Below are 16,336 nucleotides of genomic sequence, written 5' to 3' on the forward strand. Positions count from 1 at the left end.
ACACACATACTCACTCACACTCACACTCTTTCTCTCTCTCTCTCTCTCTCTCTCTCTCTCTCTCTCACACACACACACACACACACACACACACACGGAGAGAGAGAGACACACTGAGTTTAATTAGTTTACGTGAGCATGGGTGGAAGTTTATTTGGATAGCTTATTCAGTGGCTATGCCTTTGAAGAGAATGACTCCCCGTGTCCTAGCAACCATTGACTACCAGTAACCTCTGGAGGCAGGGGTGTTATAAGTCTCTCCCCAACCTGTAATGTAATGTTGGTGGGCTCAATCTTGAGCAAACAACTACATACTTTTGAATATTCTAATGAACTATGGAAGGGCCGAAATCTAACCTTAACTTTAGGTCTTCGGTGATGTAGTAAAACTACCATTTGGGGTTCTGTAAGTTCATACAATAACATTAATGTTTTCATTATCTTCTATAGTTGTTTTTCGCTTTTTGTTTGGTTGGTTTAGGGTGTGTGTGTGTGTGTGTGTGTGTGTGTGTGTGTGTGTGTGTGTGACAGGATTTCTCTGTGTAACAAGCCCTAGAGATTTGTTTCGGAACTCACTTTATAGACAAGGCTGGCCTTGAACTCACAGAGATTTGCTTGCCTCTGCCTCCTAAGTGCAGTGATTAAAGGTCTGTGCCACCGATGCAGTTTCTTTTTAAAAGGAAAATGGACTTCCAAAGCAATTTTATAGTTTACAGAAACACTAAACAGAAAAATACAATTTTTTTGTATCTCCCTTCCCCCTCTAAATTTCCCTTACTAACAACTGGCCTTGGTGTGTGCAGAACATTTCCTCTACTGATATGCCAATGTTGATTCATTTTGGTTTTTTGTTTTGTTTTGTTTTGTTTTTAAGACAAGGCAAAGTCTTGGTAGCCTGGAACTCAATATGTAGACCAGACTGGCCTTGAACTCAAAACTTGAACAAAGATCTGGCTTATGATGAGCTTTTAAATCAACACAGCTTACATTGGGATTCATTCTTTTTGTTTGTTTGTTTGTTTGGTTGGTTGTTGAATTTGTTTGTTTCTTTGTTTTTGAAACAGGGGCGATCTGTGCATTGCTGAATGGTCTAGCGCTCACAAAGGTCTGGCTGCTTCTGCTTTCCAAGTGCTCAAACTAAAGGCAATGCCATGTCACTCAGTAGGACCCATTCTTCATGCTGTACACTTCTGTGGTATCTGATGAGTTTATAGTTATTCTGTTACTATCCCTGAATACCAATATCATTATCTAAGAATTTTCTGTTTCTTTTTAAATGTGCTTTTCAGCACAGTAGCAAGAAAAACTGCCATACATGTACTATGGGGTCAGACTTACTCCCCTGCACACAGAAGAGAAAACCTAATTGTTTCCAACAACCTCTCTTTCAAGCAATCTTCTTGTTAAAATACCACTAATGCAGATATCCGGTATCTAGCAATTATCTGACATGAATTAACCTGTATATTTCCCTGGCAAATAAAGAAGCAGCAGGTATGATGATATGCTTCCAATCGTAGCACAAAGGAGGCAGAGACAGGAGGATCAGGGGTCTACAGGACAGCCTGCACTGGACCACGTGGGAGCTTGTGTCATTAAAAAAAATGAATAACAAAGAGGAAAGAAATGTCCTTCACCCTGTTGGGAAAGCCATCAGGATACAGAGAACCACCCATTACCCTGATGGGAGAGCCATCAGGACCCAGAGCCACATCTCTAAGCAAGTGTTCTACCACTGAGCTGCATCTCCAGCAGTTAATCTATTAATCCATGCATTGTTTTTACCTTATTGGAATACTCAGACTCTCAAGTACCATTTCTCCAGAGAATAAGGATGTAGCCCAAACATTACTACCCTGTGTTTTCTGCAACAACTACAACAACAACAAACAACAAAAATTGCTTTGCTCTATTGAACTCCACAACACTAAAGTCTACTTAATTAAACAAACCAACAAATAACAACAACAAAACCCCGCTAACTGCCTGACAAGTGCCTCTCACAGAATTTTGCACCAATTAGACAGTAGGATAGTCATGGTCCCTGCTCTCATGTAGCTGTAGCATGGAAGGACTTTTAAACAACATACAGATAATGAGCACATGATGAGCTCTGGGATTTTAGAGGAATTCAGAAATGGCATCCTGAAGAAAGACTTGAGATCTGAAGGGTGGATAAGAGTTAGGTAAGGATAGGGAGAGAGAGAGAGAGAGAGAGAGAGAGAGAGAGAGAGAGAGAGAGAGAGAGAGAAAACAAATTCCTAGGACAGAAAAATGAACAGATTAAAATAACAATAAGAGACTGGACCAGGCCTACAATATGGGAGAAATCCAGGGACAGTGGAGCAGGGAGCCAGGGAGGGGCTGTTTGAATATGTCATAAGCATGTGGTAGGTGACATGAGGATTGTAAATTCTCATTTAAGAGTGATAAGAAACTGTCATATACATTCAAGCTGGGACTTATGAAAGCTACTTGCATTTTTAAAGACAACAGTGGCTATAATGTGGAAATTAGGATTAGAGTAAGCATGACTATAGGGAGAAAACTAAACAAGTATGAAATTAATCACAGCAAGGCAGATATTAGTTTACATTTCTCAGGGCATTGGTGATAGGACAAACGTAAAAGAGGTAGAAGTAACAACATCTTAGGTGGAGATGGTGCTGTGAAATATAATGTGGTGGAGGCGTCCCTGACAGGCCCATGCCAAGGTGCAACAGGTCTGATATAAAGGCAGTTTACTAGGGGAAGGGAGAGGAGAGAGGACCTGGAAAGGGTAGAGGCAGACATGTAGACAGGCAAATGAGTGCAGAGCCATACACACACACACACACACACACACACACACACATTTATGCCACAGTAAAAGCTTGTGAAACAGTGTTTTGTTAAAAGCATGAACACTCCTTAAGGTGAGCTCAAGGAAGACAGGAGCCTTTCCTGGAGCACAAGGGACCAAAGCTCCCTCTATCTTGATTTTCAGTGTGATTAGAGACTATGAAAGAGGGTCTTTTTTTTTTTTTCTTTTTTACGTTTCTTTTCATTTTGGGGGGGGGGGTCTTTCTATGCAGAAGTCTATACTTAAAGATAACTAAGAGAAATTAGAAATCGTGAGCTTGTGATTATGGTAATAGGTCATATGGTAGAAGGCTTTATCAGAGATAGACTTATAATTTATCAGAATTCCATTAATCTGTGTTAGGACTCTGAAGTTCCATAGTCCTAATACAACAGTAGCATAGCAGGGGGAGAAATCTGAAAATTTTTTCTTTTTTTTTTTTTTTTTTTTTTTTGTAGCAGTGAATGATTTAATCCGACTGGATTCCTGGCGGGTCATGCTCACCTTGCAACCACCCAAGAGCTCTCTAGATTCATGAATGAAAGACACAGACGCCAGCTAATTTAGTCATGCCTTGACTAGCTTAGTGGTTGGGCACTTCAACCTCCCCACAGCCAGCACATTCTCCTCTCTGGCATTCCTGACTTAACACCTCTTAAATCTATATTTTATCTTCTTCCTCTGGCTTCTTCTGAGTGTCCCCCATCTTTGCTGCCTAAGACACTTCTGTCCAGCCCTCCTGGAGCCTGCTTTCCTTCTGTACCTACATTTGGGAAGTGTCTTAGTCAGGGTTTCTATTCCTGCACAAACATCATGACCAAGAAGCAGTTGGGGAGGAAAGGGTTTATTTGGCTTACACTTCTACATTGCTGTTCATCACTGAAGACGTCAGGACTGGAACTCAAGCAGGTCAGGGAGCAGGAGCTGATGCAGAGGCCATGGAGGGATGTTCTTTACTGGCTTGCTTCCCCTGGCTTGCTCAGCCTGCTCTCTTATAGAACCAAGACTACCAGCCCAGATATGGTCCCACCCACAAGGGGCCCTTCCCCCTTGGTCACTAATTGAGAAAATGCCCTGCAGCTGGATCTCATGGAGGCATTACCCCAACTAAAGCTCCTTTCTCTGTGATAACTCCAGCTCTGTCAAGTTGACACAAAATTAGCCAGGACAGGGAGTTACTCCCTCCTGTTCCTTCCCAGCGTGGTCCATCCCTACTCTCTTCTTCTGGCGGAGATCCTCTCTCTCTCTCTCTCTCTCTCTCTCTCTCTCTCTCTCTCTCTCTCTCTCTCTCTCCAACTATTGGCCATTGGCTCTTTATTAATCAATCAAAATCAATAGGGGGGCAGGGACCTTCAATATTTGGATACACAGATTCCAAATTTGTGGGGTGAATCAAGAAAAAGCATTAGAACCAATTCCCAACACCTTTTTATATCTTAAATCACTCTATCATCATTTAAGCTTTTACTTTCATTTACCAACCTTAAAACACTTCTTAGATCATCAAATACTTTCTTAGGTCCTCATGAGTTAAGTTTTTTGTACCCTCAGACCTCACATAAACTTTACAACTATTTCCTATCCAATTATTAACCATGAATGAGGCACGGGTAGTTGATCATTGGAGCAGTCACTAACAAGTGAGTTCCTTTAGATAAAGAATAGTAAAAGGAGTTCGAGGCCAGCCTGGTCTACAGAGTGAGTTCCAGGACAGCCAGGACTACGCAGAGAAACTCTGTCTTGAAAAAACCAAAAAAAAAAAAAAAAAAAAGAATAGTAAAAGGTTATATCAGAAACCTGTTTATCTTTTAACATGAAGCCTATGAGCAAGGCAAACCTGTTTGTCTTTTAAAATAGGTGACCTAGTAGTTTCAACTAGCTAATACATTGACTAGTGAACTTAACAGGATGGTGGATTACCTTGGGATAAGAAGCTAGTTGCTTGATATTCTCTAGTTGTCAAGTTACAGTTAGCGTACTCGTCAATATGGTCAGACACTTAAGAGGATAAATTGTAATATAAATGACCTATGTATCAATTAAAATGACAGACTAGTCCATAGTCCTCTACCTAGACATTTGTCCCAGGCTCCTGTGATTTCCATGGCATCATGGGAAGAGGCAGTCTTTGATCATCAGGCCCAGAAGATGAGAGGATTTTTCTGTGGAGGAAGAATATGGGAGAGATGAACCTCACCTTGTCTTAAGCAATATGAGCCAATCGATTCTTTGGTGTTCTGTTTGTCCACAGTTGAGGCCAGGTCCCAGGAGCGGGAGAAGCATTGGAGCACTCTTGCCCAGTGGTTAACATACCACAGTCCGGGAGGAGTTCTTTGTTGTTGTGCCCACATCTTCTTGGAGACCTAGGAGCAGAGGTGTCACTGCTAGGATTTGGGAGTCTCTGTTTGCCATAATATGTTGCAGAAGATTAAAATAGAACTGCCAAGTTCCCACACTCCATCCAGCTACTCTCTGCCCGCCATCTCTGCTGCCTCCTTCTCTAGCCCCATGCAGTGACAGATCGAAGTCTTCCCAGCTCCAGTTCATTGCCTCAGTGTTGCCCACACCCTCTCAACCAAATCCCCCTGTGGTCAGTGGTCCCACCTTCCAGTAACCCAGTAAAACAAAACTCTAGAAGCTTATAATTAACCAGTCAGATTTATATATCAATAAATTCTCAATTTACAAGATTCCCACACAATAATTTCAGAGGTAATTGATAATGATACAAGCTGCCCACCTAGATCAGATAAGTTATCCCAATTATTCTCTCCCTATATGATATTCATAACTACCTGTGGCTATTTAAAAACCATGAGGGATCTGGCTGCCACCATCTTAGCTTCTTCTCCTCCCTCCTATGAGTCTCTCTGTCCCTGCAATTCTTCGCTCTGCATCCCTTTTCCCTGACCAATCACAGGCCTCTTGCTGCGCTAATATTTTAATGTAATTGGACAGGGAGAATTCTGCCACAATAATAAGTTTAAACATATTAAATGCCATAGTCAGCAGATCCTCTGACAGGTTTGAAGGCTAGTGCCTACCAAGCATATCTGAGTTAAACAATGTTTGTTTTTTTGTTATCTGCTCTAAAGTGTACCTTGCAAACATCAAACAAGAGGCTGAATAAAACTTAGTATTGTAATTAACTGCATCAGTTCTTAGCATGACTTCACATATATTTCTAACACATTAAAGTAGCTTTCATGAGACTAGGACTTTAGGTTTTTATCTCTTTTAGGTTTATAGCCTTAAAAAAAAATCACAGTTTTGAATTGAAGCTCTTTGAGTACCCAAATCAAACTTTTAATTCACAAACAAGGTTCACAAAGAGACTGGAACTTTTCTGACCTTCATATGGTGTATCATTATAGAACATGAAAGTATCTTTTGAGACATGTTTCTTTGGTCAGCTCAGGTCACATGTTGCTCCTCCTAGGTAGGGTGTCTGTGAAGCCATACATCTTTCCATAACAACAATGGCTTCCAGTCCTGTGGTTGCTCTTGATCAAGATGGGATGATGCTATGGTTCTACATTCTATATTATCCCATACTTGTGATGCCAAACAGCCATGTGTTGCTTATATTCCATAATGGAGTCAAATTCGTGGACAAATAATCTGTCCATACCTCAGGAGTGGTTAGATTAATGGCTTGGCTTAGAGCAGCCATTGGCCAGAGTAGGTGTGTGTGTGCACTTTAGTGCTGGCCCCAACAGACTTAGACCTGTTGCATACATGGAGGCAAGTTACTTAAATAACATGAGAGGGAGACAAAGCTTAGATTAAGGAAAAATGGAAGAAAGGAGGGTTTTGTTTTTGTGACACACACACACACACACACACACACACACACACACACACACGGCCTCCTCTCCTCCCAGTCCCTCCCTGTCACCACCTCTTCTCCTATTGAGGCAAGACAAGGCAGCCTAGTTAGGGAAGGGGCTCAAAGGTGGCAGCAGGGTCAGACAACTCCTGGTCCTGCTGTTAGGAGTTAGGAGTCCCACATGATGACCTAGCTGTACAACTATTTTATATACACACACGTATATCACACACACCCATATATGTGCAAAGGGCAAAGGGCCTAGATCCATTCCATGCATGCTTTCTGGTTTGTAGTTCAGTCTCTGTGAGCCCCTATGTGCCCAGGTTAGTTGATTCTGTTGGTTTTGTTGTGGTGTCCTTGATCCCTCTAGCTCTTTCAAATCCTTCTTTCCCATCTTCCCCAACGTTCTCCAAGCTCCTCCTAATGTTTATCTGTAGGTCTCTGCATCTGTTTCCATCAGCTGTTGTGTGAATCCCCTCAGATGACAGTTATGCTAGGCTCCTGTCTGCAAGTATAGCAGAATATCATTAATAGTGTCAGGGTTGGAATCCCTCTCCTGATATGTTTCTCAACCTGGGCCATTCCCTCAATTTCTGCTCCATCTTCACCCTTGCACATCTTGTAGGCAGGACAAATTGAAGGTTGAAGGTTTTGTGGTGGGTTGGTGTCCCCATCCCTCCATTAAACGTCTTGCCTGGGGGCTGGAGAAATGGCACAGTGGTTAAGAGCAGAAGTCCTGAGTTCAATTCCCAGTAACCACATGGTGGCTCACAACCATCTGTAGTGGGTATCTGATGCCCTCTTCTGGTGTGTCTGAAGACAGCGATAGTGTAACCACATACATGACATGACATAAATAAATATTTATTTAAGTCTTGTCTGGTTACAGAAGATGGCCATTTCAGGTTCCATATCCCCCATTGCTAGGAATCTTACCTAGGGCCACCCTCATAGATTCTTGGGAGCTTCATTGTCCAAGGTTTCTAGGTCATCCAGAGATGCACACCCTCATCCCCATTCCAGTTATCTCTTTCAGTACTCTCTCCTTCCATCCTCTTTCCATCCTGACTGCTATAGTGGCTGTAACAGTTTACATCCCACCAACTGTGAATACTGTCCTCTCTGTCTTCACAATCACTCGCCCTGTTTTTATTTATTTATTTATTTATTTATTTATTTATTTATTTATTTATCGCTGTGAGAGGAAATGTACAGTTCCCTAATGGCTAAGGATATTGAATACCTTTTCCAATATTTATTGAACATTCTTTTCTTTTGAGGACTATTTATCCCATTCTTTAGCACTCTTGCTGATTGAATGATTTGCATTACTAATGTTTAATTTTGGAATCTCCCTCTGCTACAGTCTCACTCTATAGCCACGGCTGGCCTGAAACTCCCTATGTAACACCAGTTAGCTTTAACCTCACAGAAATTCACCTGCCTCTGACTCTCAAGTACAAGGACTAAAGGAAGGCGTGTACTGGCATCCCTGTAATTCTTAAAGGTCTTTATAGAAGTTATTTCAATATTATATTAATATTGTATTATGTTATTGTATATAATATTGTCTGATGTGTAGCTGGCAAATATTTCTTCCCATTCTATGGGTCATCTCTTCATCTTTCTGATTGATTCCTACGTTGTAAGTAAGGTTTTAATTCTATCTATCTATCTATCTATCTATCTATCTATCTATCTATCTATCTATCTACCTACCTACCTACCTATCATCTAGGTATGGTTTCTTTGTGTAGCCCTGTCTGTGCTGGAACTCTGCTTTCTAAGAGCTGGGATTAATGGTGTGAAGCACCACCACCCAACACTTTTCATTTTTTTAGCGTGACAGCATTGCACAAGCAGTAAAGCTGCTTTGGCTCCTAGGCCATTGTTTTGTTAACCCAATCTCAAGTCAGTTCAACCAATGGATATGGTAAGAAATACATGTATGCATGGCACTGAGGAGTAAGTGTTCAATAAATTTACTCTGAATAAAGTTAGCATCAGAAAACACACGCCTATTTTAACGATTCTGAGTTGTGTGTCATAGACTCCATAATCTAAGGATACATTCACTGTCTTATTGATTTCTTAGGATCAACAGAAATTAGGGACGAAGGAATAGTAAAGGGCATAGGAAAGGGCCAAGTGCAGAAGTTTGATAAAGCTATGTGATCATCTGACAGCCAGTTACCTACAGAGTGGTACTTAGTGATCATACCACAGTGTTGGGAATGCTAGTCATAGTGTTGTCAGGTCAGATGTGCAATGTGTTTTTATAAAGACACAAATCAAAATAAGACGAAGTTTTAAAATGATTCCCTATCTTGAAAAACGAGCTTCCCATATCTCTTAAATAATTGTCAGATTTGGAAAGCCAAGTTCTGATTTTCAGCATCAGATCTGATGTTCACCTAATAACCAGTATACTCTCATCCAGACAAGAGCGGTACTCGGCTCCTAACTATGAGTTGTTTAGTTAGACGTATGTGTTTTAGCTTGAGGTGATGCAATTCTGTTATTGGTCTATATAATCAGACAATTAGCTACTGGTTTTTAGATTTTTGTCTGTGTATTTACTTTTGAGACAGAGTCTAAACTGGGTTTAAATGCTGAGTATGGCAGATGTGTGAGTCCAGAAGTTGATCTGCCTGCTGACCTTAGGTGTCGGGCTATCGCGGAGAGTGGGGCTCCCTTTTCCTGTGCCCGAGCCAAGCTCTCCACTACCAACACTCTTCAGTTTGTCAACATCATGTCCTCTTGCTTGCCACAAATGTCCCCTAGCGGTGCCTCAAACTCCCGAGGATGTGTGTGGCAGGTTAAACTTAGGTTCTTCTCAGAGTCCCAGGGTAGCTAAGTTGTAAGCAATGGTCCTTCACCACTACCCTTGGAGTCATATAGATTGACAAGAAGTAGAATTCCTCTCAACCACTGACTTGGTGATAAAGGAAATATGTCTCAACAATGCCCACGTTTCTGATGCATGTGAGGACTGCAGGCCTACCTTGAGGAGGACCTGCCCATCTCTTCTCTCCAGGGTTGCCTACATTAGCTTTTGCTCCTCCCCAACTCAATGGGACACCTGGCACTGGAACCTGTGTTCAGCTTGGCTTCGTCCTTTTGGTATATTGCCAGCTGTTTTCAGTGCACATTTTGGCTTTCTTTTGTGGATTTCTTAAATGTTCCTCTCTGTCTTTGAAATACAACATACTTTTTCATATTCTAGTTCTTTTCCTTCACTGGTCACATGGAGGCAGCTTCTAATTGGCCATCTTACTTACAAGTCTATGGTATCACTTTATTATCTTGCTTTATTAAATTATTTAGTATTTGTATTTTCTATTTAATGCAAATGGATGTTTTGCCTGCATATACATCAGTACACTGTGTGTGTGTGTGTGTGTCTATGTGTGAACATGTGTGTACCTGTGGAGGTCAGAGGACAACTTACAAAAGTTGCTTTTCTTCCTACCACGTGGGGCCTGGGGATTGAACTTAGGCTTGGTGGCAAGTGGCTTTACCCACTGAGTCATCTCACTAGACCTATGTTAGCATTTGAATTTGCCTTTATGTCTACTGAGTTGAGATTGAATTTACACAAGGAAATACTGAAGAATGCTTCTACTTGGAGATGGAGAGCTGGCTCATAAGAGCACTGGCTACTTTTAAAGGACCCAGGAACAGTTCTTAGTACCCACATGGGGGCTCATAACAGTCTGTAACTCCAGTTACAGGGACTCTGATGCCATCTACAGGCCTCAGCAAGCACTATACACTTGGTGCACTCATACATAAAATGAATACATCTTTAAAAAATGTTGAAGAAAAGGCTCCTAGATATGAGACATCCATACTATGGTGTGTGAGTGACTGAGTCTTGGTAGCATTTCTGGAGAACAAATGTAAAGTCTGCTTCATGACACTGACTCAACCCTCATAGTCGAAGGTTCCTTTTCCCAATCCCTCATAGCCAAAGTGAAAACCAGGCAGGACAAAGTTATGTGTCCAAAGAGGAAATTACTATGCCAACACGATGGCCATTACAAGTGACAACTATGTAGAGAAGAAATCCTACCAGCAGAAAAGCAGATCTGTTTTTTACTTTCAATCCCATGGCAGCACCGCGGCGTACAACACCATCTGTCCAGAACTATTTGGCTTAGGAAGACTGTTTGCAACTATGATCTTGACATCGTCTTTTCTCCTCTTCTTCCTCCTCTTAAGCAACAATACAGCTTGATGTTGTAGAAGCAGAGACAGAGGAGGTAACTGGAGGAAATGGGCTGCTCCGAGCCAAGAGAACCACCAAGCGATTATCTGTGACATCACTTCCTTCAGGGCTGCAGAAGGTAAGGTGCTAGCATCAACTTGCTTTGAAAGACCTACATAAATTGGTTTCTCTGGGTGTCTTCATTGCTGTGAAGAGACACCATGACTAAATCAACTCTTAGAAAGGGCAGCATTTAATTGGGGCTGGCTTATAGTTTTAGAGGTTCAGTCCATTATCATGGCAGGAAACATGGCAGACAAAGTGCTGGAGAAGGAACTGAGAATTCTACATATTGATCCAAAGGCAGCCGGGATCTCCTCTGCATTGGCCGGAGCCTGAGCATTGGACCTCAAAGCCCATCCCCACAGTGACATACTTCCCCTAAGAAGGCCACACTCATCCCAACAAGGACACACCTAATAATGTCACTCCTTGTGGGCCAAGCATTTAAATACAGGAGTCTATGGGGGCCAAACCTATTTAAACCACTGTTGGAGTTCGTCAAAAGACCCTCACTCACAAAGACCACAGAGACCACCATCGATGTAAAACGCATGAGGATTTTTATTGATCCAACATGTTGGGGACCCTCCTGCCAGCACGCAGGCCAGAGAGACCCAGAACAAAGAAAGAACACACTTTTTATACCTTGTAAGGGGCAGATTTGGGCAACAGCGTAGCTGGCTTATTCCAATTGGTGTAGCAAGTAACCCTTTCAGGCATTGGTTGGTTTGCATAGTGACTACCTCTGGCCTAGTGACTCACTTTGTTTGCCCCCATGGTGGGTTGTTATGATTTGGTCAACAGAGCAATAGTACATTTTGAACTCATGGGTCAGCTATTAATGTCACAGCTATTAGCATCACAGGGAATTCTAGCAAAGCCAGGGTGGTTTGTGGTCTTTCTCAGAATTCAGTGTGGGGCGGGGTAGGGGGATTTCTCTGGGAGCTGCTGTCTTGTTATGGTTATTTTTCTGAGAACAGCTCATTTTGTTTTGACAGCTGTAGACTCAGTCATTTTGAGCTATGTTTCTGAAAGGCCCTTAGGAGGGGAAGGGGCTAGGTGGTCTTGAACTTATTTTGGATATTACACCACCACACTGGCTCTTGACAAAACCAGGTTCTAACTTCATTCACCCAGATTTAAGGTACAATAGGGGTATTTTCCAGATCAGATCTTCCTACTTCTGAGTTCAAATAATTCAGCCTTTCCAGTCTGGCCCACACTAATTTGGACGTTTGTGAATACTCAATGAATTGTTCAAAAGTTGAGGTCACACACTAGGAATGTGGCTGACCTAGATGCTATGTGCATGGTGGTGTTGCCCAACTGCACCCACATGGCAGCTCATAACTGTTCCCGGGGATCTGACACCTTCACACAGCCATATATGCAGGCACAACACCAATGTACATAAAATAAAATTTAAAAAAATTGGATGAGCCTGAATCTAAATGGATATCTTTAATTTTTTTTTTTTTTTCCTTCAAGATAGGGTTTTCTTGAGTTCCTGGCTAGCGTGGAACTCATTCTGTAGATCAGGTAGACCAGACTGGGTTCAAACTCAGTGATCTCCTTGCTTCTGCCTCCCAGGTGCCACCACACCCAGGTATTTTATTTTTATTACACGTTTATTTGTGACGGGGCTATGTACAACATGTGAAAACAGTTTTCCTTATCTGTCTCTCTTCTTTTATCATGTGAGTCTTGGGGGCTCTAAACTTAGGTCCTCAGGCTTCAGGGTACCTGTCTTACAGATCCATATGGCTGGCCCTTATCTCTGGAAAAATATGAGACCAAGGTGTTTAGATTAAGGCCTAGTATTTTTCTTGTTATTACTTATTTATTTCTAGACAAGGTCTCACTATATAGTCCTGGCTGGTCCTGAACTCATTATGTAGACAAGGCTGGTCTCAAATTTGCAGAAAAAGTGTATGACATCAAAACCAGCTTGGTTTTGTTTTGTTTTTCTAGACAGGGTTTCTCTGTNTAGCCCTGGCTGTCCTGGAACTCACTCTGTAGACCAGGCTGGCCTTGAACTCAGAAATCCACCTGCCTCTGCCTCCCAAATGCTGGGATCAAAGGCGTGCGCCACCACTACCAGGCCCAGGGTGTTTTAATTGCTTAAAAAATTCAACTCAGAAAATGGCCTGTTCTCTAAGGCAGGCAGTCATACTGCCTCGTTTTATGGATGACTCTGGGACTTTATTGATGAAAATGAGGGAGAGTCAGGCTTCCAATAAAGACTGAGTGCTCCCATTCATTGTTTCTCCCATTTTTTCTTTTATTGTGGTTCTGGGAATTGAATTCATGCCTAACACATAACAATCACGTACTCTATCAATGAGCCAAACTCCTCCTCCCTCCCAGCTCCATTGTTAAATACTGTGTATTAAGTGTATAGATAGCCACCTGTGACAATACTGATTTAAATTGATGGTTTAAATATGAAGTTTCTCAGATGGGGTGGTGATGGCAGCACATACCTTTAATCCCGGGAGGCAGAGGCTGGCAGATTTCTGAGTTGGAGGCCAGCCTGGTCTACAGAGAGTTCCAGGACAGCCAGGGCTTCACAGAAAAATGATATCAAAAAGCCCAAAAGGTCTAGTTTCTCAGTTACAATAATCACTGTGTCTTTTTGTACAGTAAACTGCAGATAAAACATTTCTACCTTTGCAGAGAGGCAGAAGTTTCCATCAAACACTCTCGACTGTTACTCTTAGTACACAACAGTAGTTTTGAATTTTGCTTCTGGGTTATCAGGTGCCTCTATGTTCTAGGCTAATCCTGGGTTTAGGGATTACAGGGGAGTCTTCTTATTGTATAATGGCAGTGACCAAAAGATGAAAAATTTTGGCTATAATTAAGGATTTCTATATACCAAAAGACATTAAATCAGAGGTTAGCGCCTGGTTATATAGGGTTTTAACTAGCCCTCACAATGCTCCCAAAATTATGTACAAACCACTTGCCCAGATCTTAAAAATAGGAAATTTCAAATAAAAATGTTCCTTTTGAAACTTTTTTTGGAAAACAGGAAGCTTCAGAAACAGAGAACCTGTAGGGTTGTAGAGAGATGCCCTCTGCAGAAGGCCTGTTCTGTCTGGGCCACTCATCCTCACTCAGCCTGGTGGACTCAGCCCTCAACTTTGCGATAATTATCCTGGGAAAGCACAGGAGCACTTAGTAACCACCAATGACCGTAGACGCTTTGATGTGGTGGTGCATACCTATACCCCTCGCACCCAGATGTGTGTGTATGTGTGTTGAGTTTGGAGTCAGACTGGAGTACATGGTGAGTTCCAGGCTTGCTTGGGCCTATACGGCAAAATCTGGAGTCAAAACAAAACCCCAAAGACCCAAATGGGATCCTTAGATGGATCAGGGCAAGTTCAGTGTGGGTCAACTAGCAGGCACTCAATAATGGCTCTGAGCCTCTTTCAAAAATGTAGGGCCTAACGGTGACCTAAGAACCACTCTCTGCACAGCTGATCATCAAGTACAAGGGGAATGGAGAGGGAGGCCAGCAGGTTTCAGCACCCAGGAATGAGTTCCCACAGTGATGTTCTTGGGGCAGGTACTTGTAATCAGTAAGCCAGGGACAAGGGGAAAGTGTCAAGCATGGTCAAGAAGAATCTAGGCAAGGCTTCTTTATTTCTGGACTGCCATGGAAGTAAGAAAACCCAGAGACACAAGAGCAACTGAATAACTGGAAACAGTGTAATGAGCTCTTTGTGGCAATGGCCCATATCAGCCCAGCATGCAATGTGTTCTGCAGCCTGAACCAATTCTTATCTTTTCCAATGACCTGCTTTTTCCCCTGACACTGTCTATCCTTATGAACCAAATAATCTCATTTCTCTGCATCCTATAGAAGTCTTTAAAGAGGGTTCTGGGCACAGGAAATACAGGAGGTACAGAGAATATGAATATGAATCTCAACTGTTACCTGGCAAACAATGACTTCTCAAGAGAATGTCTGAGGGAGCCTACTGTTGCTAGTGCAGAACTGACACTTATATCTTAATGGCATGTTTTGCATTTTGACAATAGGCACAATATTCATCAAAAAAGAGACCACACTTCCCAGCACTTAAAAAGAAGAAGCGGAGCATGGAAGCCATTCTCCAGAAATCAGAGCTGACTGTAGGCAAGCTTCAAATGCAGGTAGTGGGCAAAGCCTTGCCTTTTCTGTCTCAGAAGCACCTGAGACCAGGCTTAACGGAACATTTTGCCTTGCAAGACAGCAAGGTGTGGGACCTAATTAACAATTACCATTAGGAAACACTGTCAGTGGGGGGTGTCTGAGAGTGGGTAAGGGGCTGCTAAGGAGACCTGGGATGACACCGAGTGCATAGTAAATATTAAACGAATCCCATTAAAACAAGACACACACAGGCTTGAGCAGAAATGAGGTCGTCTTAACCCCTGTGTGGTAAATCTGTGTTTTCAAGCTCTGTTTGCTATGAGCTGAATTAGAATGCTCCTTTGGCACTCTCAGAAAAAACGAGTACATCTTTGCTTTCAGCAGTGTCATTTCTCTGTATCTGTCTATCGTAGGTGGATGACCTCATAGAAACAGTGGCTGACAAATCCATGAAGCTTCTGGAACAAAGACACGCAGAGCTTAAGCAGTGTGAGTTCCTAGGGGCTGAGATCCTTCAGTCTTCGAAGCAATTCCAAAGGCTTTCCAAGAGAACCACAAGGAAGTATAAGCTGCAAAGAGCATGCTTCCCATGCACCTGCTGCTGCTGCTGAGTTCCCAGTACACAGCTCAGCTACAAAGAGGACTCTGTCTCAAACAGGGTAGACAAGCAGCAGCCAACGTTGTCATCTGAATCTAACCACATGCTACAACAGGTGCACTCCCTCATACATAGCATGTAAACACATGTACCACGCACGCATGCTCCCAAATAAGTATTGTTTAAAAAGATTCCTCAAGACAAAACGATAGAAGCAGCAGCATTTACTAACTACATTCCTCAAGGACTAAGAGAGCTGCAGAAAAGCAACACAGATGGACGGATTTCATACGACAGCCATTCTTAACAGTGTGAAAGCTTCTCCTACAGTAAACACACGCCTTACGCACTCATCGTGGCCACTCACGGACTCCGTTTTCTCGTGTGTATCCCAAACGCCATCTTAGAATCCTTACCTGATTTGCTAAGGCAAGTGTTAGCAGCTACCTAGAGTTTCAAATGAGCACAAAGATCCACCTTGAGACATTTTATTAAATATGTTCAGATGCTGATTTCTACGTTTAAGGATAAAAATGCATTTAAAAAATACATTGTGATGGTTTGTATATTCTTGGACCAGGGAGTGGCACCATCTGGAGGTGTGGCCTCATTGGAATAGGTGTGACCTGGTTGGAGTAGGTGTGTCA

General features: G+C 42.3%; 1 protein-coding gene across 1 annotated transcript in view; it reads left to right on the plus strand.

Moving 5' to 3' along the window:
* Nucleotides 1-15,702, plus strand: part of C8H3orf49 (chromosome 8 C3orf49 homolog) — a 20,338-nt gene extending 4,636 nt beyond the window's left edge. The window contains exons 3-5 of the mRNA XM_029541684.1: nt 10,899-11,023; nt 14,998-15,111; nt 15,505-15,702. Of these exons, the coding sequence (XP_029397544.1) occupies nt 10,899-11,023; nt 14,998-15,111; nt 15,505-15,702 (437 nt within the window). The remainder of the gene's footprint in view (nt 1-10,898; nt 11,024-14,997; nt 15,112-15,504) is intronic.
* Nucleotides 15,703-16,336: the final 634 nt, after the last annotated feature.

The sequence above is a fragment of the Mus pahari genome, chromosome 8 (assembly GCF_900095145.1).
Source record: "Mus pahari chromosome 8, PAHARI_EIJ_v1.1, whole genome shotgun sequence".
Classification (NCBI taxonomy): domain Eukaryota; kingdom Metazoa; phylum Chordata; class Mammalia; order Rodentia; family Muridae; genus Mus; species Mus pahari.